Genomic DNA, 24,083 nt, shown 5'->3' with positions numbered 1-24,083 from the left:
GTTAAAATAAGAAGGTTAGAATTTCAATTTAGAATTAAATCTCGGGATAAATCTATTGACAAACGGCGAAAGTGACGCTAAAAGTTAATTGGATTGGTTTCAGAGCCACTCCAGTCTTCTCAATCTGGGCTATTAATTCTGAATCGAGTTTTTATCCTCGTTTTATTAGATGCATAGTTCAAGACAAAAAAAGTCATTCATTGAACGAGGGTGTACTTTTTCAAGAGTCGTTCTTTACTTACTTTAGTTTGAAATTCCATATTTTATTTCTATTTGATTTTGATACAAATAAAAGTAAATAAATAAAGGAAAAATTCTTTCAAACGAAAATTGGATGAACTTGAATTCAGAGTGTACACAGTTCATTATATAAAACCATTTGAGGCTTCAATTTGCCTTGCTTCATGCGTGTAAACAATAAGCTCATTTGCCTTGGATTTTCTTTCGTAGCATTTGAAAGCTCCTATACAAGCAGCACCGCTTTGTAGAACCACGATTTGGTATACAAGTGAAACTCTACACTCAATTTTTTCACCACGCTTCAGCGAATTCAAACCTTACGCTGTTGACATAAGACTGAACGGTATGCATAACAACGTTGTCTACATTTTGTTTTCTTTCTGCTTCACGGCGATGCTAAAAACGAAATTACAAAGCCACACGATTCCACGTGCAAAACTGGAGTCGTTTCCTTTCTCGTTTTTAAACTGATACGATTTGAACTTCTTTGTACACAGAAATAGAAAATAAAAAGCACGTAACAGACAGATCGCTATCAGAAAAGTGCACAAAATGCTTTTAAAGAAAATTGGATAAGAAAAAAGTACGAATACAGTTGTTCAGTGGAACGAGACAGGCAAGAGCCTTGATAGCGTGTACTTAAGGTAAAATAAAAATGTTGGAAAATATTTATCAGAGGTGACTTCGTGATAATAATGCATTAGAGCGAAGAGTTCTCTCGGCGTTCGGCGTGATACACCCTTACATTTTAACGAAGAAACTCATTTCAATTGTGAGCATCATTATGCGAGTATTCGCGTTACATAAAAACGGTGTAGTGAAAGGGAACTTTTTTAATTTTAGCCATACTGTGCCGCGAGATACAGCGAAAGCTGAATGTGTGGAGGGCGGGATGTAACTAACAAGACGTACCGATGTATGTATATTCAACACTAGTATAAATTATTATTTACATAACAATTATGAGAACCTACTTACTGTTCTAGTAAAACGAGTTACAAATTGTTTTTTGGTGATTTGAGACGGGTATTCATAAGGATTAATTTAATCAACAACCTGCAAACCATAAAATTCATAAACACATCGTTGGCGAAAATAGATTTAAAGATTGTTTAAACTTAGGTATCCATTAAACCATGACCCTTCTTGAACCCCACTCAAGCAATCTTAAACTCCTTGAAATAAACACTTATGCGATTTACGAGCCCTCGATACGACGGAATAAAAACATAATCATTGAACTTTATGCTGTCTGGACTATAAAACCTGACTCCTATACAAATAACTTAGAAACACTGGATAGCTGTTTACAAGGGTTAGCGAACTATCTCATTCTCGGGGTAGTAAACATGTTTACTCTGTTATCCTCCCTATATTCCGAACACAGGCATAATCAATTTCTATTAGTTTACCTTCTTGAAACTTAGTATATTCTTACACGTGAATCAGTGGAGACGATGCCTGATTTCGGGATATTTTTCCAAAGGCTCTGTAGGAAATTGAATAAGTTTGATTCAGATTTGATATTACCTTTAGATAACAGGGTCTATATAAAACCTAGCAATGCTGGTCAGATTTATGGTAAACAATATTTGGGCCTAAGATCTGGTTCGATATTTATTTTACTTAATCGCATCATACGTATTTTTGTATTGTCAAAATTACTATAAAGATAATCCTTAATCAAAACCCCGACTTTCCCTATAAACAATAAAAATTAATGCTGTATCAAAGGCGTCAGGCCGGAGTTCCTAATATAACAGTTTTTGCTTCATCATCTACTAACGATTTCATTCGGCTATTAGCCTTTCTTCTTCGAACTATAGGGTCAGGGTGTTTTCCATTATTGAACCAAAGCCCATCAGGTTCTGAGTAATTTCTTTTGTTATCTATTTTTTTATCGAAATATTTAGTCAATGACTACATGCTTGCTTGTATAAGTTGCCAAGGGTTGTGAACTCTGTATCATACTTTGATGGCTTACTAAGAATTTCATGCTTTTTACTGCTGAAATAAGTACATCTAATCTGACATGTACAAAGTAGTATATAAGTATATAAAGCTCTCTGTATTGTTTCTTAATCCTAATCTAGATGTGAAAGTTCGAGCTTACTACTCTTAACCTGTATCTCACAATGTTAGCAGTAAGTTTACGAGTACACAAGGTTTCTTGGCAAGGGGATCGTGGGGACATTTATAACAATATAATGGTCCCAAGCGGTATAGCTACGTGGCAGGGTGCCCGTGACCTAACTGCACATTTACCTACTTCCCCACTTTTTAAGAGAAGTTTGTTTTCATATGCAATGATAAATCTCTTAACACAATATCGCACAAAAAAAAATACAGTACTAACATTATATGAGTGATAGTCATTTGTTTTTTGAGACCATGTCTAGTTTAATTAAAAACGTACTTACAATGCTTAATAAATGCTCCTATTAGTGTGTAATAAGTAGTACAATCAAATCAGTATTATTAATTAGCGCAATTCACGAAACCAAATTTGCTTATTCATTAAAAGCTGAATCGTTTGAGCAGCTAATTGGCGAAACTGCTCAATATTTGAGCGTTACTTTATCTGTGAAAGCGGCTGCATTAATATCAAATTACAGACCTCTATTTACATTTCATATTATTTAATGTTGGAATATATAATCTAGCTATGGTATTTAAAAACTATATCCTTTTTGTTTTACAACAGAATGTACCTATTCGACTTCTTTTTTTGGTGAGCTGTGGGTGCAGCGTGAGCGAGTGTCAGATTCTTACTGACTAAAACCCACTAACTTCCTTCTTGAGACCTTTATGTACCGGCCACGGTAACTCGTTTGAACAATCTCGTGGTAGTATATTCGACTTTTTCAAAACACATATTCCATAATCATCAACTGAACTCCGACCTTTAATACATCCTTTCCTAACCCTTCACTAGAAATAGAAATGAGCAAAACATTCACCCTATTTACAGGTCACGCGCCGGTATTGACAAGCCTGACATGTAGGTAGATGACGCTGGTATTTACATAATTGTAGGGTAGTGATAACAAATAGATAGTTCGGGGTAGTACACGGTACACAGTGATTTTACTTCGATCGGCTCGGCACGGCTCCAATGGGACACACTATTACGTTGACGGGCTATCTAATGGCTGTAGTTACCTACGTTCCGCTCACACGAGCTTTGATTAAAGTTAAGCTTTTTTGAATGTTTAAATGCTGATAGTTGGCAATGGACGAGGTTGCTTTATCTAGGTAGCTGGTGTTTGCTCTTGCCAGGTTTATAATTTTCTGCTTATGCAGTTGGCATTCTGTGTGCACTCGTTTGGCCTGAAACTTTAATTCGTTTTTCACTGATTCGACCTCCATACCTACACATTTTTTCATGATGATTTGGCTTAGAATAAATAAACTCTTTTGCAAAAAATACCTGTAATATTTATTTAAGGAATATTAACTTTATGAAAGCTGTGTATAATGCTAACAATTATTTTATTAACCGCCTATTCAGATAATATCAGGTGCAGTCACGAAATTGTCTAACATGAATCGAACCCGCGTGCGTTGACTCCGAAACTTAGTCAATACGTGAATCGAAATTTAGACATGCAATAGTTACTAGGTAACATTTTTCTTCATACTCCTAAACCCAAATAAATAAATCATAAAATCATAAAATTCTATACAAAAAGTAGGTAACCCAATTATTTTCTTTATTACAGAATTGTTTTACGATATGTAGGTACCGTCTTTAATGAAATTAAATGATCATTAAAATAAATTAGACATTCCCTATTCCCGGTACATAATTCAGCATCTTGTCTCAGAGCAATTAAATCGTAATGAAACCTCGTTTCAGCATATCACCTGCATGGTTATTTAGGTATTTCTCATAAGCGCTGTCTAGACGAAGCCAGTAACGCTCTGCATGCCATCTAACTTGATGTATGTACATGCATATAACTTGCAAACTGACTAATAACAAGGTGCATATTGCAAAGGTAGTGCGAGAAACGCTGAAATTAATTTATCTCGTACCTTTGTGGACTAGATCTAATATACTACTCTGGAATAACTTGATTTAATGTACTAATATTAATCATTGATAAATCTAATTACAAAATTACGAATGAATGAATTCAATTTAATATAGAACTAGCTTTTGCCCGCAACTTCGTTCGCGTGGAATAGTGACTACCAGCAGATTTTTGATTTGACCAATAGATGGCGCTATATGTCCGGAATAATTTTATTTTTATTTGTTTTGTAATAAAAACTATCCTATGTCCTTTCTCAAGTTTCAAACTATGTATGTACCAAATTTCACACAAATCGGTTCAGTAGTTTAGGCGTGAAGAAAAGACAGACAGACAGACAGAAAGACAGACAGACAGACAGACAGACAGAGTTACTTTCGCATTTATAATATTAGTTTGGATTAATCAATGCTTCACTATAATCTCCACGGGCCTCTACTGTCGTCATCAGTACCCGTTTTAACAAACCACTTAACTAAGAATGGTGTCAATCGTTGAAACCTGACAATTGGAAGACGACAAAGCGAGACTCTAGTTTTCCACTTACACCCACTGTAACTGTAGAACCTAATTTATTCAGTGCTCCACAAGACACGAGTGGCCTCAAGTGGTCGACATCGGAATTTCACATGAAATCTCTAACGATAATTGCAGGCACAGATTCTGTTCTTTATTCCGTCTCACTTAAAGTTTAATTTGGCTTGTGACTCGAGGGACTTGAAGACTGGTTGACCTGGGCGAACATTAAGACCCTATTTGTTGGTTTTAAATATGAAATGTAGATGAAGATATGATGGTCTGTGGAGTTTCATATTTTTATTTGAGCCTTGGCACATTTGTTTACAAACTAGGTTCAGGTATATTCTGTGATTCATATTTCCATCGCCATTACATATTTTCGGAGCGAATCAGGCGGGACTGGTGAGTGACTCATGATACATCGAATTTGGATCTCATGGATTTAGACAGTGTATTGATTGTTTATCATTTTTACCATTCACTCTTGTCTGGGACTATGATTTACGAGGATTAACGCAAGCATGTCGGTTTTCACAGAACTACATGACAGTGAGGTGGGTTTCCAAGATTTGCTGTCGACATCTCTGAATTATTACATTAGTGTTCAAGTCTTGGAACAATGAACTATTTTAAGGCGTATCTGGCGAAGACACTTAATAAAGTTTCCGCCTTTGAAGCATCTAGGGCGCAATAAATATCCGGTTAATGTTTGGACACTTTAACTCGGTAGCTTTATCTTGAAATAACTTTAGTTTATATTTTTATCATTTTATATTGTGCAACGAAATAAATCTCCGTAATGTAATTTTTTTGTTTTTCACTGTGGAGAGAGCTGTAATTACATACTTAGGCCGCTAAACCAACTTTTCTCATTATGAGGACATTAAATAAATGACTCGAAAATTACGTCATCAGAGATACTTGTAATTTTCATAAAATGGGAGGTGAAAAGTGTCATTTCATATATTACCTTTATTTTTGTGTTAACTTTGAAAGCTTTCATGAGTCACACCTGGATTATAAAGGATTTCTACAAATTTTTAACACGACTTTGTAAATTTATTATAAACTGAAAGAAACCTATAAATGGCAACCTAGAAAATAGCTCAAACACCTCATAGCGAGGCATGTAGGCATGAAACAGATTCATTACACACACACACACGCAACAGTTGAAATTAACCAGATTTGTTTTTCATAATTTATATGATAGTTAGCCCCGCCTGTAGTAACAGTTGATTTTGTTTGGTATTGTTACTTTGAACTTTTGTTTGTACTATAAAAGAAAATTAATATCTGGTGAGAATGGTTTGTACAGAATGATTAAGTAGCTAGGTATTGCGTTACTAACTAAATATGAATAACGCACCTCGTAGGCAATAAACCAGACATATTTATGTTGACTCAGGAAATTCAATAACTGCTGAGAGCAATTGAAATTGATGAGCCCCGCTTGCAGTGTAAATTGAAAATCATTTGGATGTTCCAGAGAAGGAATTTCCTTATTTGGAATTCAGGAACCAAATTATTTCAGTTAATCCTTCTGGAAGTTGTTTCTAAATTAAATGCAGGATGTTTAATTTTTTGTAGATTCTTTACACTAGCTAGAGTCCACTTTATGATCGAAACTGTTGATGCAGCTAGGAAATATAACGCTCACTTATCATACCGGATTTATGTAGCATCTAGGTATATGTATATCAAAACCAGCATATTTGGACAAAGATAATAAACCAAGAGCAGAGAGGAGGTTGCTCTCAGACTGATTGTTTGACTACCCCTCGGGGCATGGCTCCACACCGCGTCTATATGCACGTAACTTGCTGTATTATCATATTATGAACACATGAGTATACTGATATTATACTTCCTTGATATTATACTTAAACAGACGTTATCTGAGAATCGGTGAATCTGGGGCAGATTAAAATGTTAATGTCTTTCAAACGGCATTCATGTCTGCCAGCAATACTATAATTGTATATAGGTACGAAATACGAAATTTTCTTCTCAAAGTGTCTTCTAATAAATTGTATGGGTTCTGAATGCGTGTGTAAGAGTTGTGTATTTGTGTGTGTTTGAGTGTATGTGTGTGTGTATGTATGTGTATAATTCGTACTCCAGCGTACTTCAAAAACTCATCAGTCAAAATAAAAGTTAAGTTAAACTCCAATTGTGTTCATTGTTTATCCGAATGAACGCACGACCAACAAACACCAAACCCTTTGTAAAAGAGAAAATTAGTACTGGTTGGAAATACATACGTTTTATTCGATTTACATATTCATTAGGTGCGTAACTTTCGCGTGTTTATCCTCGATTATATTCAAGGGGTAATCGGCTGAAGTGAGCTGCTTAGTTATTTATGAAGGTGTCTGATTAAAATGCTGTGGCTATACCTACTAGCTACATTTGGTACCTAATGGCTAGTTTTTGATGACCCACCCTCAGATTAAATATTAATACGATCAGCATTTAAAGTTCGGCTAACGTATTCAAGACTACCTAAACTGGAGTAAGAGTAATCTTGAACAGCATATTATAGGATTTATAAGGCACTTTCCATTTTCTCCAAAAAAGATAGCGTTTGTAGATTTAAATCTTTGTATTGTGTATGTATGTAAATGTTATTTATTTTGTAGTACTTTCCTAATTTTCCATTATAAAATACGTTTGTAAACTTTATATTGAACAAGCCAAGCGTATAATTTTAATGTACTCGTATTTTTATCTTATAGTAAACATTGAATTTTATGAAGGCCATTCAGCCTTGTGTTAACCTTCATAGTTAAGATATCAGGTCAATGTCGATAGGAGGAAGCCAAACCAATATTAAAACTGGGATGCTGAAAGTTATTGGAATAATAATAAGGGAAAAACAACTCTTAAAAATGCCGCTCTTTTAGGGGAAAGAAATTGGGATCTCTTTGGTTGAGTTGAAGATGGGATTTTGTACACAAAGACGTTTTTTTTACTTATATATAGTTCTGTACTATAAACGTAAGTAAATGCTTAAATATCCTATATCTCAGGCGGCCATTTTGTGATGATTCTTTCAGCATCTCAAACATCCTTATACTTCACACATACGCACTAAACCAAGGTAACATTTACAACACGAGACATTCCATAACTCCAACACGAATTATATGAAACTGTGTCACATAGCATGAACAGTAACATGCCCAGGGCCACACAAAACCAATACTCGCGGCAAAGCTTTGATCTTCGCGAGCGCTGTCAATTATTCACAAGCCTTCTGTATGCTGTATCTACCCCCTTGTATTTGATTTGGGAACAAACTTGCTGGCTCGAATCGGAACTGTTGAATAAGCAGTGGCCTGGCAGGTACAGTTGTTAACAAATGAAGATCTAGCTGTAGGTGAGTCATTGTTCTGTAGTACTAGAGTGGTATTGGTGTTGCAGTTTGCAAGTAAGGTTGTATTTACTGTTACTCAGTTGTTAGCTATTCTGAAGTGATCACAATTGCATTGTAGGCGTGATTGCTAAATGTAGGGTGTGGTATACGTAGCTAAAATGCAGACAGTGTTATTCAAAAGACCCTCAAATAAATACAGGAATTTAGGCCGTGACTATATTTGAAGACTATTGAGTTATCTTGTTGTCAGCTAATAAAAATTACAAAACAAAATTGACTACCAAATAAAATAAACCGCTCGTTAAAATATAAATTTCATCTACAGAAATCCTCTAGTATCAGCACAACGGAGTGTAGACAAAACAAAGCCCTCAGCAAGTGGCACTACAAATCTTTCAGATGACCACTCGACCTATGAGTCTGTCGTCAGCCAATGTTTGCCATCGACTGGAGTGGCTTAAACAATCGACCATAGGTACATACTGGTTGGACTAGTATTTATTTATGTACAGGCTATTTGATTAGTAGATCAGTTAGCTTTTTTGTTTGTATTTTGTACCTATCTATGTGATTATTTGTTTCGTGAGTTAACATACATTTTTAATTTTTTAAGTGACTGGCCGCTAAAATTATTTTTCTTTTTAATAGCCAACATGAATAAGACAGTATTACAGTGTCAATTTTCCCCCAAGTATTTCAAAATCTTGTCTATTATGAATGCGCTGGTGATACATACAAACAATAGAATGAGCCTCTGATCGGTGGAGATTTGGTCCCTGGTGATAAAATGTGTTAATTCAGCGAAACGTATGAGATAGATACCGCTGTGTTTACTTTTCATTGTGTTCTCTTTTTGCCAAGGACACAAGCTATTGTTACTGTCTTTTCACAAAAACATGTTTGTTTTTTTCCGTAAAAACTGTGCCAGTAACAACTACTTAATATCGACTCAGAAGGTATGTACAATAGGTATGCGAATATATATTTGATCGACGCTAATGATAGGACATGTTCATTATGACACGTTCATTAAAAACGACTCTGAAACAGAATCTTTTGTAAATAAGCACATATAGACATGAATATAAATAAATATAACTAAAAAATCATATTGAAAAGGATATGGATTAGTGATCAGCTTGAGGCACCAGCTTCTCGGCCTCGTTTCTTGCGTCAGATACCGGAGGGCGACCGGAGTGAACCCGGGGAAGGGCAGGCCTTGCCCCACCGTGCTCTCAGTACTCAGCCCCCCCTCAGAGTCCGAATCCGCCCCATCTGAGTCCGAGCACCCCCCTTCGCAGTCCGACTCCGGCCCGCCCTCCCGATACCCGTAGTACGGCATCCTCTCCCGATCACCAGACATCCACTTAAACTTATAAGCTCATTGTATCACTTTAATTGTCTATTAACACTACTTCACCATCTTAGCTTTGTGCTCAACTATATAGATATGTGTCGGTTATCACCGGCAGCGGGTGTTTGGATTGCTCCGTCACGACATTCACAAACTCCATCGTCGTTGTATTTGAACGAAGAACACTTTATCTGGAACAAAAGAAAAATAACATTAGTGTCATATAAAAAGTTCGTAGAGGAAAACCTTAACTTATTCTTGTAGTTTACTAATAATGCCCCCTTGCCTGAAAGACAATACAACTGAAACCTATGCCTAAGGCAAGCATAACAGTGTGACCAAGTCAATTTGAGCGTTTGGCCAAGGCTGCTCTCCTCTTTTCCCTAACGGTATTGACAAACGGCTCGTTCAACAAAACTTAAATTCAAAAACAAAATAAATACGAAAAACTTATTTAAAACAAATATAAAACGGTAAAGTACTCGTATACTTTCTGCCAGTTTATTCACCGTCCTTTCAGACTATTTTTCACTACTAGAAATTTTCTTTTTCTTAAGCCTTTTTAAGGAAACGCTCTTAAAAGTTGTAGTGCAGTAGTTACCTTATTTGTTGGGGGTAAAATAACTTCTAAAATACATAAAGAAAACGAAGGCATTGTTTTACAATTTCGTGGCTATTTCATTAGCGTTCGGAAGGGTAAAGCCGGCGCATAATTATGACGACAAAAATGACTAATGAGCTTTCTGCGTACACAAAGGAAGCAATAAAATATTTATAGAATACTTGCGTGCCTGTAATACTCGCCAGAGGGTCGGCTGAGGTGAAATTAAACAATTTACATAGGTACATTATACTCATGATATATTGGTATTCTGACTTAACGAAAAAGGTTTGGTTTTGAATAACATATTTTTTTTTACTGATCGTTTATTAAAGGTTACTAATTAGCGGTAATAGTACGGTCAATAACTTATTTATTAAGGCAACAGGATATCATTCTCTGATTCCTCTGAATATATCATGATCCGACATAACCCCACCTAGGATGGTGTTAGAATTTTGGATTGCGTCCATTAATAAATTATTGGCGTTCATCAAAAATATTGGCGTAAGGACCTTCATAAAAAAGGCCCAATACATAACTGACGTCGACCAATCCGAACTCATAAATGTGAAAACAGCCATACTCCAGGTAGTTAAATCACGGTAAATAGGCGTAAACAATAAAGTTAACACGTTAACACAATTACGGTTTTCCATGTAATATGGTCGTTTACATTTAATTGGCGATTCATTATACGTTTTGCGCCACTTGCGTTCCTCTAGAACCTATTATCGACGTTTAAGGCCCATAAGACACCATAATGTTTGATCGCCAATATTGCCCATTAACGATCTATTGATGGACTGATTTTAACGGCTTGTTAATCGATACCTAAATATATTGACGTTCTTTTTAAACTGGTAAATGCGCTTGCTAATTCTTCTTATAAAAGTATGAACGCTAAAAAACAAACCGTTATCTACGTACCTTAATGGTACTTGAATAAACAAAAGCTTGAACATTAGAAAAGCAAAGTTTAAACTAGTTTTGCTCAGGGATAACAACGTGTCTGGTTTGCAAATATAATGCAAACCCAGCTTAATCCTCCCGACTGGTCCTTAACTAAACTGACACTCATATTGCTAATAGAAAAGCGATTCCGACTTCATACTAAGCTTTATTTGTAGGCCTTCTACTTTATTATAAACCCTTTGTGTGTCACTAAAACAAAAACGGACAGCGCTTTCAATATTCAAATAGTTTCCAGCCAGTTCGTAAATCGATTTGGTCAATTTATTATATTCCTTTGTTCGAAACTTCGGTATTGCCCTTACACATAGCCACTTTGTTATTCTATTCTCAAAGAGAACACAGAAATATTTTCATGAAACATAAAATACGATATGATTTTGTTTATATAAAAGATCTATTTGCATTGAATAGTCGAACATTGAATAGCGCTTTATGTCAAAATACGTTTGTTTAGTCGTAACGTTGTGAAACTTTGTTGGATTATTACGCAAACAGCTGTTGTAGTCCCAAATATTCATGGGGAAAGTTTGTGCGAACTCATTAAAGAGCGTTACCCAAGATCGCGAAAATCAAAACAAACCTTTAAAGTAAATAAAAATTGAATTTCGAAACGGGCGAGATGAAAAGCGCTTTGTAGTGCACACGAATGCAGCACTCATTTACTCAGCCGACCGATTTCGGACACAAACAAAAATTTTACAGCCGGCAATTAAGTCGACTGGCGTTCAAACGCGACGGCCACCAGCCAAATTACAAACGCGTTAATTTTATACGTACTCCCGATACAAGCCACTCGGCAAACTTTACCGCTCCATCTTAATTAAAACGATGTCGAGAGCTTATTAACTAGCGTTTATACCTCATTCTTATAGAACCTTTTTTGCCATTTACAGTCGCTAAGATTTTCTGTAATGGACCCGTAAACACAAGACCTACGACGTAATACGTTACTTTATTAGTGCTCGGATTCACATTAAAATTTTACGAATGCAATCGGAGTGCCGTGTACCGTGTAACCGTTATATTTTCAGGATTTCATCTGGTTGGTTAGATGGGAAACGTAAAAATGGATGTAAACGAGTATGTTATGTACCAATAAAATGTATTTAGTCTGTAATAATTTATATAGGTACGTGGCCCTGAATTACGCACTTTAATGTATTCCCATCTCTCAGAGCTTAAAGTATGTATCAAGATTTATAAAACCGGTTTTATACGATGTGCTCATATAGTACTAAGTAAAGAAAAAAAAAATAGTTTTTAACTTGTGTATTTAAAAACTAATGCGATGAAATGCAGCGTCAATTATTCGTTATTATGTAATATTTTATCTACAGTTTATAGCAATGTATGTCACAGTACAATAGCCCTACTAATCATATAAAGTTGACAGCAATCCAAATCGTTGTACAGTCAACTTCAGGTCAGTGGTAACAGTTTTATAGGAAAATCGTACTTATTACTATTGAGTTAAGGTGCATGACAGTTACCACTGATGTGCGGTCTACCGTACAAGTAGGCCAGAGCCCTATAATTTAATATTATATAAAGCTTAAATAAGACAGTCTAGAATCCCTTTCATTAATTATATTAGGAGACTCAACAGTAACACAAGTATCAATTTACGAGCCAAATTGTGCCTTACCTAGCCTAACCTTGTTCTTATGTAGTTATTTGCCCAAATATAGTCCAATAATAAATACACACACCGATAAATTTCCGTCCTTATTCCGTACTCTGTACCAAATTGCTGAGAATTCTCAACAAAAAGTTATATCAGATATCGTGATCACAAATAAACCGAAGAGAAATTCAATTGGGAGCGTGTTGAGAACGTTAAGATATGAAATGGCCGTCATATTTTAGGCACCACGGGACGTTGCTAGCCGGTTTTTATAAACGGTCTGGATCAAAAAGACGTTTACGAAATAGGAATCTTTCGCCCTTTATCATTTTGATCTATGACGCTTGTATAATAAATGTATATACTAAAGACACTTTTTCATTATAAGTATTTCCGTGTCATTCAACAGGTTTTTTGTCAATAGCTTTATTTCCATTCCGAAATGTAAAATTTTTTCAAAGAGCTAACTTCAAAAATGCCAAATGGTAGATTTCATCGTCATATGAAAGTGACTTCAAAAACTTATTTTTCACATAAATTATAAAAACGTGGGGATACTAAAGTATCAGTTATCAGTATCGCAAACTAAGTTCAATCCCAGGTAATAGAAACATGGATATATTGAGAGGGAGACACGGACAATGGTGCAACAAATGTGAAGAAACACGAGGCGAGCTGCTCGTATTAGTTGAGAGAGAACTCGGTATCGCAGGCAATCGTCTCGCTATTTGTCCCGAAGTATCGATTCCCGCAACTACACCCATTATATGAGAATTTTCACTTTGTTTTCTTCTTTAGAAGCTCATTGTTTTGTTTTTAGATACTTATTCTTTGTTGCGGAACATTGTATTGGTTTAGTTTTTTTCTTATTCACTGAAAGACCCTTTCTTTATTCCGAAGTCTGAAGAGATATTCATTGGGAAAATATACTCAGTTTATTTATTTACCACAGTGTTGGGTAGTTGTATATTATTTTTCAGAGTCCGATGTTTACTGCAATGTTGGCAAATTGTCATGTCCATTTCATACGAGTGTTACAGTTAACTTTGAAACGTACTTTATGGATTTGCATTTTTAAATCTGCATCAAATATTCACGGGATTAACCGAACATGTTACGCGTTTAAAAAAAATAGACATGAATATTAAAATTGCACTTTTTTGTGGGCTTTATTTATTTTTGGTTTTATGTAGGTATTGCATTAGTAAAGTCTTTTTAGAATTACTTGGGTTCTAAATAAAGTCTGTACTCTGTCCGTATTGATGCTCGTTCTTTGTACCGCTATATAAAAGTATTTTCATTAAAAGTTCCAATAAAGATGGGAATCGATTACTCTGTGACAAAAGAAATTCCGCTCACATACCGAGATCTTTTTTCTTTTGATAGCTACAAACCACTTAGGTTGCCTAAATGTATATTTATGGAGGCTGATATCGGCAGTTTAATATTAAGAGAACGGTTCGTAAACACATTTTTGTCACAAAATGTTCGGTGAAGGAGTCATGTTGAGTATAGACAATAGTGGTAGAATTAAATGTCGTCTAGACGTTGGTCGTGTCGTGTTGTAGTGCCTCGTTTTGTAGGCAATACGTCTCAACCTCAGTTCATTGCTGATTTATATCGTGTTGGCTTCACCATCTGTCTTAGTTGCTGTGACATCGTGTCATGTAAGGTTACCTACATATTTTGTATGGACAGTTCACATATTGCTTACATATATAAAATCATACATTTTACATGTAGGAGCTTTGTAGTGTGGAAAATACTTCAACTTGTAATATTTACGTGTTAGGATAGAGTTTTGGATAATGACTGCCATTATAGTCGGTGGTTCGTATATTTTTCATGAATTAAATATATTCTACCCGCTTCACTGGAAAATTATTGTCTTACAACACATTACTGAACTCGTCGTAAAGTATTGATTATAAAGACGAGTAGTTTCAAAGAAGTGTTGTCAACATCAGATCAAACCGAGTCATTTGGCTTAGCTAAGGTAAAGCAATTAACGATACTGGCACGATTCCCACTGCCCTATGTGTGTGGAGGGAAAATCTTAACATCGGAACTAAGGTTGTAAAGGTTGTAAATACAAATATGTGCATATACAATGATTTAAGAGAATTCGAAAATCTACGGCAGTGGAAATACCATAGCGAGGCTATAATCGGAGAAAAGATTTAATGTAATGTTTACCTATTGCAATTTATCATAATTGTATCCTATTTCTATATACCTAAAATGTTAAATACAGAATAAACACAGTCAGTAGCAATAAAAATATAATACAAGAGTTTGTTTCGTACCTACTGTCAGATAATATGTGAATTTGCTTTATACATATAAATACATTCTATTCATTCAGTCGTGGTGGCCTAGTGGGTAAAGGACCAACCTCTCAAGTATGAGGGCGCGGGTTCGATCCCAGGTCAGGCAAGTACCAATGCAACTTTTCTAAGTGTGAATGTACTTTCTAAGTATATCTTAGACACCATGGACTGTGTTTCGGATGGCACGTTAAACTGTAGGTCCCGGCTGTCATTGAACATCCTTGGCAGTCGTTACGGGTAGTCAGAAGCCAGTAAGTCTGACACCAGTCTAACCAAGGGGTATCGGGTTGCCCGGGTAACTGGGTTGAGGAGGTTAGATAGGCAGTCGCTTCTTGTAAAGCACTGGTACTCAGCTGAATCCGGCTAGACTGGAAGCCGACCCCAACATGATTGGGAAAAGGCTCGGAGGATGATGACATTCTATTGAGATATGCTCTTTAATTTGCAAAGATAAATTAAAGCCTCTCGAACGATAACGTTACAAGTATTCACAGACATGTTTGTTTAATGTTTAGATGAATAGTCAAAATTATAGTAGTATCTAAGCTTTTTATGTCCCACTAAAACTTTTACGGCATTCATAGTTGACAAAGATAAATATTTATACTGAAGGACGGAGATAGGTATGTCTACAAATAATCAAATACAATTTATTCTTGCTGTAAAATAATATAAACTTTATGAAACCCCGAAACCATCTATCTGTCACTGCATCAATACATCAAGCCAGACTTTCTGATGTCACAATGCAATATTAATCATACAAATGACAAAATAACAAGTCCATTAGGAGTGTAACACGTTGAAGTCGTAAATCATGAAGTAAACCGTGTTCCCGCAAAGCCGTACCTCCCGGTTGTTTAGTAAAATTCTAATATTTTATTCAGTGGCGCGCCATCTGGGGGCACGGCAGTGCCCCAGCCAAGTCTCGAGCAAAACGGGCACGGCCGTACCATCTTTTCTCGAAGCGATTCGCGGCTGTTTCGCCCCCCCTATATCTTCGACGTGGACAAAGCTAGGAGTTTAGGTTTTCGGTGAATAATAGTAGGCACTAGAACAAGCTTAAGTTCGAAATTACATGCCAATTGAATTAATAGTTTAGGAGTTACGGTCGATCAAAGTTACACCATTTTGTCACTCACTGACTCACTGACAGATCATCAAAAATCTAAGGTACTTCTAGCAGACTTAGAAACTTCAAATTTTGCACCAAGATAGGTCATTAGCCACATATAAAAGGAAAATTATAAAAACATTAAAAAATAATATGCCATAGAAAACAATTTTATATTTGCGGTTTGGCAAGAACAATATGTATGGATTTTGACTGCATTGTTAACTTTGTTCGTTGTTTAAGTACCTATTCAATTGGATGAATACATACATAGAATAGAAAAGAATAATATAAATGTAATACATAGACTATCATCAATACAAATTAATACATAAAGTTCATAATTCATTAAATTAATAAAGCTAAAACTCCATTGTATTGCGATAAATATTGTATGCGCGCTCGATAGATGGCGTTGTACCTGTCTGAATCGCGCTATGGTTTGGTTACAAAGCGCAGTCTAAGTAGTACATACAAAATAATTCGATAATTTTCATTTGATAGCGCCATCTGTCTATGAAAAACCATTTCGAAACTAAAAAATATTGTAGTGATAATTGATATTCGGAGAACTTTACGTGTTATTTAGTTTATATGACCACTCATATGAAGTTTAGTTAGTTTGTGCTGCTAAAACCAAATTTGAAATTATATCTGGAGCGTATGTTCATCGGGAACAATTCCCCATATGCATAGCTTATGCTATAACCATACATAAGAGTCAGGGCTGAGCCTATACAATGCAATGATAGATATAGGTTCTTCAGTTTTTACCTGTGGTCAAGCATACGTGGCCCTTTCAAAAGTGGCTAGTTTGGGTGGATTACATTTAATAAATGTGAATTTTAGTAGTATCAAAGCTCAGGAGACAGCAATAGCTGAATATAATCGACTCCGAAGTATATATCGCCCAGACTTGTCTACCTTAGAAGTAACGAAGCCTCAGAGAAGAAACAAAAGAGATAGAGATAGAGAATGGGTTCTAAGCAAAGCAGTAGCTGAAGTCCAAGAAATTATGAGGTCACATAAAAAAAGAAAGAAATACACTTACAAAAATAAATGAGATCCCACCAAAACATTAAATGTAAAAATGCCAAGTCTCTTGATGCAGTCTTTCCATCGTAAAAAGTTTTGAGATCTCATAGAAGCCAAGTCCTATTCAAAATATTTTGTAGTTATAAATCAACATTTAGTAATTGTATCAATAGTTTTCTTTATATTATAATTATAGTGACTTGGCAATGAGCACAAATTAAAAGCTGCTTGCTGCCTGGAATTATGTGCAAATGTTACTGACGAGACCAGTGATCAGATTATTTGTTATGTGTGAATCATGATGGTCACTACCGACTACATGCTCCAATACAATAATTAAGAATACCTTACGGGCCATCGCTTTATGAAAGTAAATGATTCGAGAGTACTCTAAGACTGACTGCCGTTGCCGAAATTCGGTTGGGACGACACGGATAAACCAAAAGAAAACTAATTTTGTGATATTTACGCACGCGGTGTGTGTAACTTTCAACTCTAAAAATATGCCGTTTTATTTGTTTCTTCTTGTGCTCATTGCCAAGTCACTATAATTATAATATAAAGAAAACTATTGATACAATTACTAAATGTTGATTTATAACTACAAAATATTTTGAATAGGACTTGGCTTCTATGAGATCTCAAAACTTTTTACGATGGAAAGACTGCATCGAGAGACTTGGCATTTTTTTACATTTAATGTTTTTGGTGGGATATTGTTTTCTCGATGCTTCCATTCGGCAGCTCAGTGCCAGTCACGGACTTCCTAACACTTATAAATCGGTTTTATTGGAAATATTACCTTCAACACGGATGAAACAAATCGTCTTTTTTAAAGCATTTTTAGAAGCATCCGTAGAAGATAATTTATAGCCTAAAACATGAAAAGATTTAATGACTCTTTAATATTAAAAGTTTTCATCGCGGATTGTTAGAAGTTGACACCGTCAATTATTAATTGCTTGAGTTTTGGTTTGATGTTGACTTGTTTGAAATAATATTTCAAAGTTAGTTAGAGGGCCGGATCAACAGTGCTGTGTAATAACTGTTTGTTGAACCGTAAGTCAAACAAAATGAGTGCTGATGAGTTTTTTATTCATGTAAATTCATAAAGTGAGTGAGTGGAGAGACGTGAGTGCGGGTTTGGTTTACCAAATATGCACGCTGAAAGAGTTTATAATGAAAAATAGAATTAATTTATTCAGAGCAATTTCCCAATTTGCATAGAGTTAATGAATGACTACCGACGGACTTCCGCAGCGCTTTGGAAAACTAAGCTTTTGAAATATTGCTAGTAAGAATATGAAATGTTAATGACTCAGTATTGGAAACAGAAAAGTGATCCTGCTCAGAAGTTGCGGAAAATGCAAATAAATGTACAATTTTAAATGCAGTATTCATGCAAAATAAAGCAAAGCAAATAAAAATTCCAGTAAGTTGAGAGACATTTAGACATTTCAGCATGTCACTAACTCCGTACTGTATTCACGACATGCATGTACATTTATAGTTTCCATTGAAACGGCGCAACGTAATGCAGGAAGTCGCTTTGTTTGTAGAATGTCGCCTGTCGCGAAATCTTTTTGTTCAAGACGCGAGACGAACGCAGAATGGCATGTCGTGAATGATCACCCATGGACTTACCGACCTGCGTTAAAGTAGATCAAAGTCTTCATAGAGTTGACTCTAGTAGAAGCATTTTAGTAAAAGTAACGGTATTTTAATAAACATACTGGTTCACCGGTATTTCGATATTAAAGCGCACGTTGTTATTGGCAAAATTGGCGGACTACATGAAGGCAGTCCACAAAATTGGCTTCCAACAACTGCAGATTCTTCACAGGAATTTTATCATCGGGTTAGTATCTCAGAAATATTCTTGAAAGTTTCTGAATTAAATTTCTGTCTGTAGTTACGTTTTATTACAAACAAGCGTCATATTTTCATTTCAAGCACGTCATGTGTTTATGTTATGGCGCCGTCGTCATTTGTTTTATTAAGATTTCGAATTTTATGAGTAGCTATGATATCATTTCAGAAATACATGTTTGAAAATGAATAGATTTCAATTGAACCTAATCTGTGGGTAACAAGATTATCACGGCATTAAAACCCGATGCTTAAAGAGCCCATTCACATGATATAATCCCTAATCACCCAGTCCCTCTGGAAAGAAAGGCCTATTGTTAGGTGCGGAACCCTGTTTCTTTCATACGTATCGATAGTATCAGCCCTGTTCGTATCGACGGAGTGTATTGAGCTATACGCGTGCTCCTGTGGTGTTGGTAGCTACACAATAGGTGAGCGTTATTTCTGTTCGTCTGCCGTAACTCCAGACGCGGTTGGACGCAAGTACGTCTGTGTTCCATGTTACCACTATCTACATATTGATTGTAAACACCAGTGGCCACGCACGGCTCGATAAATTTGTGTAGATATCCGTGTGTACTGTACCCACTTCGGTCCATTTTGTGAATACGTTGGTCAGGCTTTTCGTTTGTGGCTGTTGTGGAATAGTTAATCGGGCTAATACATGTTTCAGGGCTTAGGAAATCTATAAATGTATTTTTTGTGCCCTAGGGATCTAGGCTAAAGTAAAAAACCTGATTTTCGATAGGTATACACAACTTTCAACTTACACAAAAAGGCTGTCGTTTGCTTGTAAGGTTTTCAATGTGGATACCAATATTTATTCTTTTGCACGTTATTCATTTTTTTTTTAACATATATATGTGAAGAGAGCTTAATGAAACATTACACAACTGCTGCAGTAATGATTATGTCATCAAGGAATGTCTCATTAGTATTGTGACAGTGGCATTAGCTGAAATAGACACGATTTTGATCGATGACTTCACTGGCCTGGCATTTCGGCTAGGCAGTGTACTCTCTAGTTGTACATATGTGATTGCTCGGCTACAAGCTATTAATAATGATTCAGGAATTAAGATTAGTTGCTGCACGATTAAGTTGGGAAGCTGTGTAATTATGGTGGTTTAGGAATGGATGGTACCACAATTATGCTATTAAATATATTTAATTAAAGACAACTGAGACTTAAACGCTTGATTTCGTCTTGGGAAATAAAAAAAACTAACTTTACAAAATCATCCGTTTTCGAAAAACTTTTTCTCGGTTTTATTAAAATTCTGACAAATCCGCCATTTAGGAAAGACGATTTTTTTTTTATCTTTACCTGCCGACTTTCAACTAAGAACTGAAAGTAAGGGACGGAATTCTAAACGATGAAGATTCTTACAAAATTAAGTCATTGAAGTAAACCTTAATTGCAATTTTTCTTCATTACCTTCCATTGTATTCAGGTGAGTGAAGGCACCCCTTTCGGGGGGACATTTTAATTAACTAATTTATTGTAACGTCAAGTAATAATAATTTAAGACTCACGTACAAAGGGAAACAGACGGCTTTATACAACAAATTGTCACAAAGTTCAAGAAATTGTAAAAGGGTTCTCTAGTACGTAGAACGGAATTGTACGTAAGTAATTTTAAGTTACGAGTCATTTACGAGTAGATCTTGAAAGGTGTATAAAGTAAATGGTAAATACATGTATGTGGGAATGTATCCGAATATCTGATTGATTGAGTGAAAGTGTTTTAGATGTGTATCCGAACGATGAGAGTGAGATGATGAACGAGAGGGCCGTACCATCTTTTCTCGAAGCGATTCGCGGCTGTTTCGCCCCCCCTATATCTTCGACGTGGACAAAGCTAGGAGTTTAGGTTTTCGGTGAATAATAGTAGGCACTAGAACAAGCTTAAGTTCGAAATTACATGCCAATTGAATTAATAGTTTAGGAGTTACGGTCGATCAAAGTTACACCATTTTGTCACTCACTGACTCACTGACAGATCATCAAAAATCTAAGGTACTTCTAGCAGACTTAGAAACTTCAAATTTTGCACCAAGATAGGTCATTAGCCACATATAAAGGAAAATTATAAAAACATTAAAAAATAATATGCCATAGAAAACAATTTTATATTTGCGGTTTGGCAAGAACAATATGTATGGATTTTGACTGCATTGTTAACTTTGTTCGTTGTTTAAGTACCTATTCAATTGGATGAATACATACATAGAATAGAAAAGAATAATATAAATGTAATACATAGACTATCATCAATACAAATTAATACATAAAGTTCATAATTCATTAAATTAATAAAGCTAAAACTCCATTGTATTGCGATAAATATTGTATGCGCGCTCGATAGATGGCGTTGTACCTGTCTGAATCGCGCTATGGTTTGGTTACAAAGCGCAGTCTAAGTAGTACATACAAAATAATTCGATAATTTTCATTTGATAGCGCCATCTGTCTATGAAAAACCATTTCGAAACTAAAAAATATTGTAGTGATAATTGATATTCGGAGAACTTTACGTGTTATTTAGTTTATATGACCACTCATATGAAGTTTAGTTAGTTTGTGCTGCTAAAACCAAATTTGAAATTATATCTGGAGCGTATGTTCATCGGGAACAATTCCCCATATGCATAGCTTATGCTATAACCATACATAAGAGTCAGGGGCTGAGCCTATACAATGCAATGATAGATATAGGTTCTTCAGTTTTTACCTGTGGTCAAGCATACGTGGCCCTTTCAAAAGTGGCTAGTTTGGGTGGATTACATTTAATAAATGTGAATTTTAGTAGTATCAAAGCTCAGGAGACAGCAATAGCTGAATATAATCGACTCCGAAGTATATATCGCCCAGACTTGTCTACCTTAGAAGTAACGAAGCCTCAGAGAAGAAACAAAAGAGATAGAGATAGAGAATGGGTTCTAAGCAAAGCAGTAGCTGAAGTCCAAGAAATTATGAGGTCACATAAAAAAAAAGAAAGAAATACACTTACAAAAAATAAATGAGATCCCACCAAAAACATTAAATGTAAAAAAATGCCAAGTCTCTTGATGCAGTCTTTCCATCGTAAAAAGTTTTGAGATCTCATAGAAGCCAAGTCCTATTCAAAATATTTTGTAGTTATAAATCAACATTTAGTAATTGTATCAATAGTTTTCTTTATATTATAATTATAGTGACTTGGCAATGAGCACAAATTAAAAGCTGCTTGCTGCCTGGAATTATGTGCAAATGTTACTGACGAGACCAGTGATCAGATTATTTGTTATGTGTGAATCATGATGGTCACTACCGACTACATGCTCCAATACAATAATTAAGAATACCTTACGGGCCATCGCTTTATGAAAGTAAATGATTCGAGAGTACTCTAAGACTGACTGCCGTTGCCGAAATTCGGTTGGGACGACACGGATAAACCAAAAGAAAACTAATTTTGTGATATTTACGCACGCGGTGTGTGTAACTTTCAACTCCTAAAAATATGCCGTTTTATTTGTTTCTTCTTGTGCTCATTGCCAAGTCACTATAATTATAATATAAAGAAAACTATTGATACAATTACTAAATGTTGATTTATAACTACAAAATATTTTGAATAGGACTTGGCTTCTATGAGATCTCAAAACTTTTTACGATGGAAAGACTGCATCGAGAGACTTGGCATTTTTTTACATTTAATGTTTTTGGTGGGATATTGTTTTCTCGATGCTTCCATTCGGCAGCTCAGTGCCAGTCACGGACTTCCTAACACTTATAAATCGGTTTTATTGGAAATATTACCTTCAACACGGATGAAACAAATCGTCTTTTTTAAAGCATTTTTAGAAGCATCCGTAGAAGATAATTTATAGCCTAAAACATGAAAAGATTTAATGACTCTTTAATATTAAAAGTTTTCATCGCGGATTGTTAGAAGTTGACACCGTCAATTATTAATTGCTTGAGTTTTGGTTTGATGTTGACTTGTTTGAAATAATATTTCAAAGTTAGTTAGAGGGCCGGATCAACAGTGCTGTGTAATAACTGTTTGTTGAACCGTAAGTCAAACAAAATGAGTGCTGATGAGTTTTTTATTCATGTAAATTCATAAAGTGAGTGAGTGGAGAGACGTGAGTGCGGGTTTGGTTTACCAAATATGCACGCTGAAAGAGTTTATAATGAAAAATAGAATTAATTTATTCAGAGCAATTTCCCAATTTGCATAGAGTTAATGAATGACTACCGACGGACTTCCGCAGCGCTTTGGAAAACTAAGCTTTTGAAATATTGCTAGTAAGAATATGAAATGTTAATGACTCAGTATTGGAAACAGAAAAGTGATCCTGCTCAGAAGTTGCGGAAAATGCAAATAAATGTACAATTTTAAATGCAGTATTCATGCAAAATAAAGCAAAGCAAATAAAAATTCCAGTAAGTTGAGAGACATTTAGACATTTCAGCATGTCACTAACTCCGTACTGTATTCACGACATGCATGTACATTTATAGTTTCCATTGAAACGGCGCAACGTAATGCAGGAAGTCGCTTTGTTTGTAGAATGTCGCCTGTCGCGAAATCTTTTTGTTCAAGACGCGAGACGAACGCAGAATGGCATGTCGTGAATGATCACCCATGGACTTACCGACCTGCGTTAAAGTAGATCAAAGTCTTCATAGAGTTGACTCTAGTAGAAGCATTTTAGTAAAAGTAACGGTATTTTAATAAACATACTGGTTCACCGGTATTTCGATATTAAAGCGCACGTTGTTATTGGCAAAATTGGCGGACTACATGAAGGCAGTCCACAAAATTGGCTTCCAACAACTGCAGATTCTTCACAGGAATTTTATCATCGGGTTAGTATCTCAGAAATATTCTTGAAAGTTTCTGAATTAAATTTCTGTCTGTAGTTACGTTTTTATTACAAACAAGCGTCATATTTTCATTTCAAGCACGTCATGTGTTTATGTTATGGCGCCGTCGTCATTTGTTTTATTAAGA

General features: G+C 35.5%; 1 protein-coding gene across 11 annotated transcripts in view; it reads right to left on the bottom strand.

The window, feature by feature from the left end:
- LOC110375954 (voltage-dependent T-type calcium channel subunit alpha-1G) overlaps positions 1 to 24,083 on the bottom strand; it is a 147,643-nt gene that overhangs the window by 43,496 nt on the left and 80,064 nt on the right. For all 11 annotated transcript variants that reach the window (XM_064037870.1, XM_064037847.1, XM_064037863.1 and 8 more), the window contains one exon: positions 9,301 to 9,720. In XM_064037870.1, the coding sequence (XP_063893940.1) occupies positions 9,301 to 9,538 (238 nt within the window). In that variant the 5' untranslated portion in view covers positions 9,539 to 9,720. The remainder of the gene's footprint in view (positions 1 to 9,300; positions 9,721 to 24,083) is intronic.

Source organism: Helicoverpa armigera, chromosome 2, assembly GCF_030705265.1.
Source record: "Helicoverpa armigera isolate CAAS_96S chromosome 2, ASM3070526v1, whole genome shotgun sequence".
NCBI lineage: Eukaryota > Metazoa > Arthropoda > Insecta > Lepidoptera > Noctuidae > Helicoverpa > Helicoverpa armigera.
This window is presented reverse-complemented; position numbering and strand designations above follow the sequence as displayed.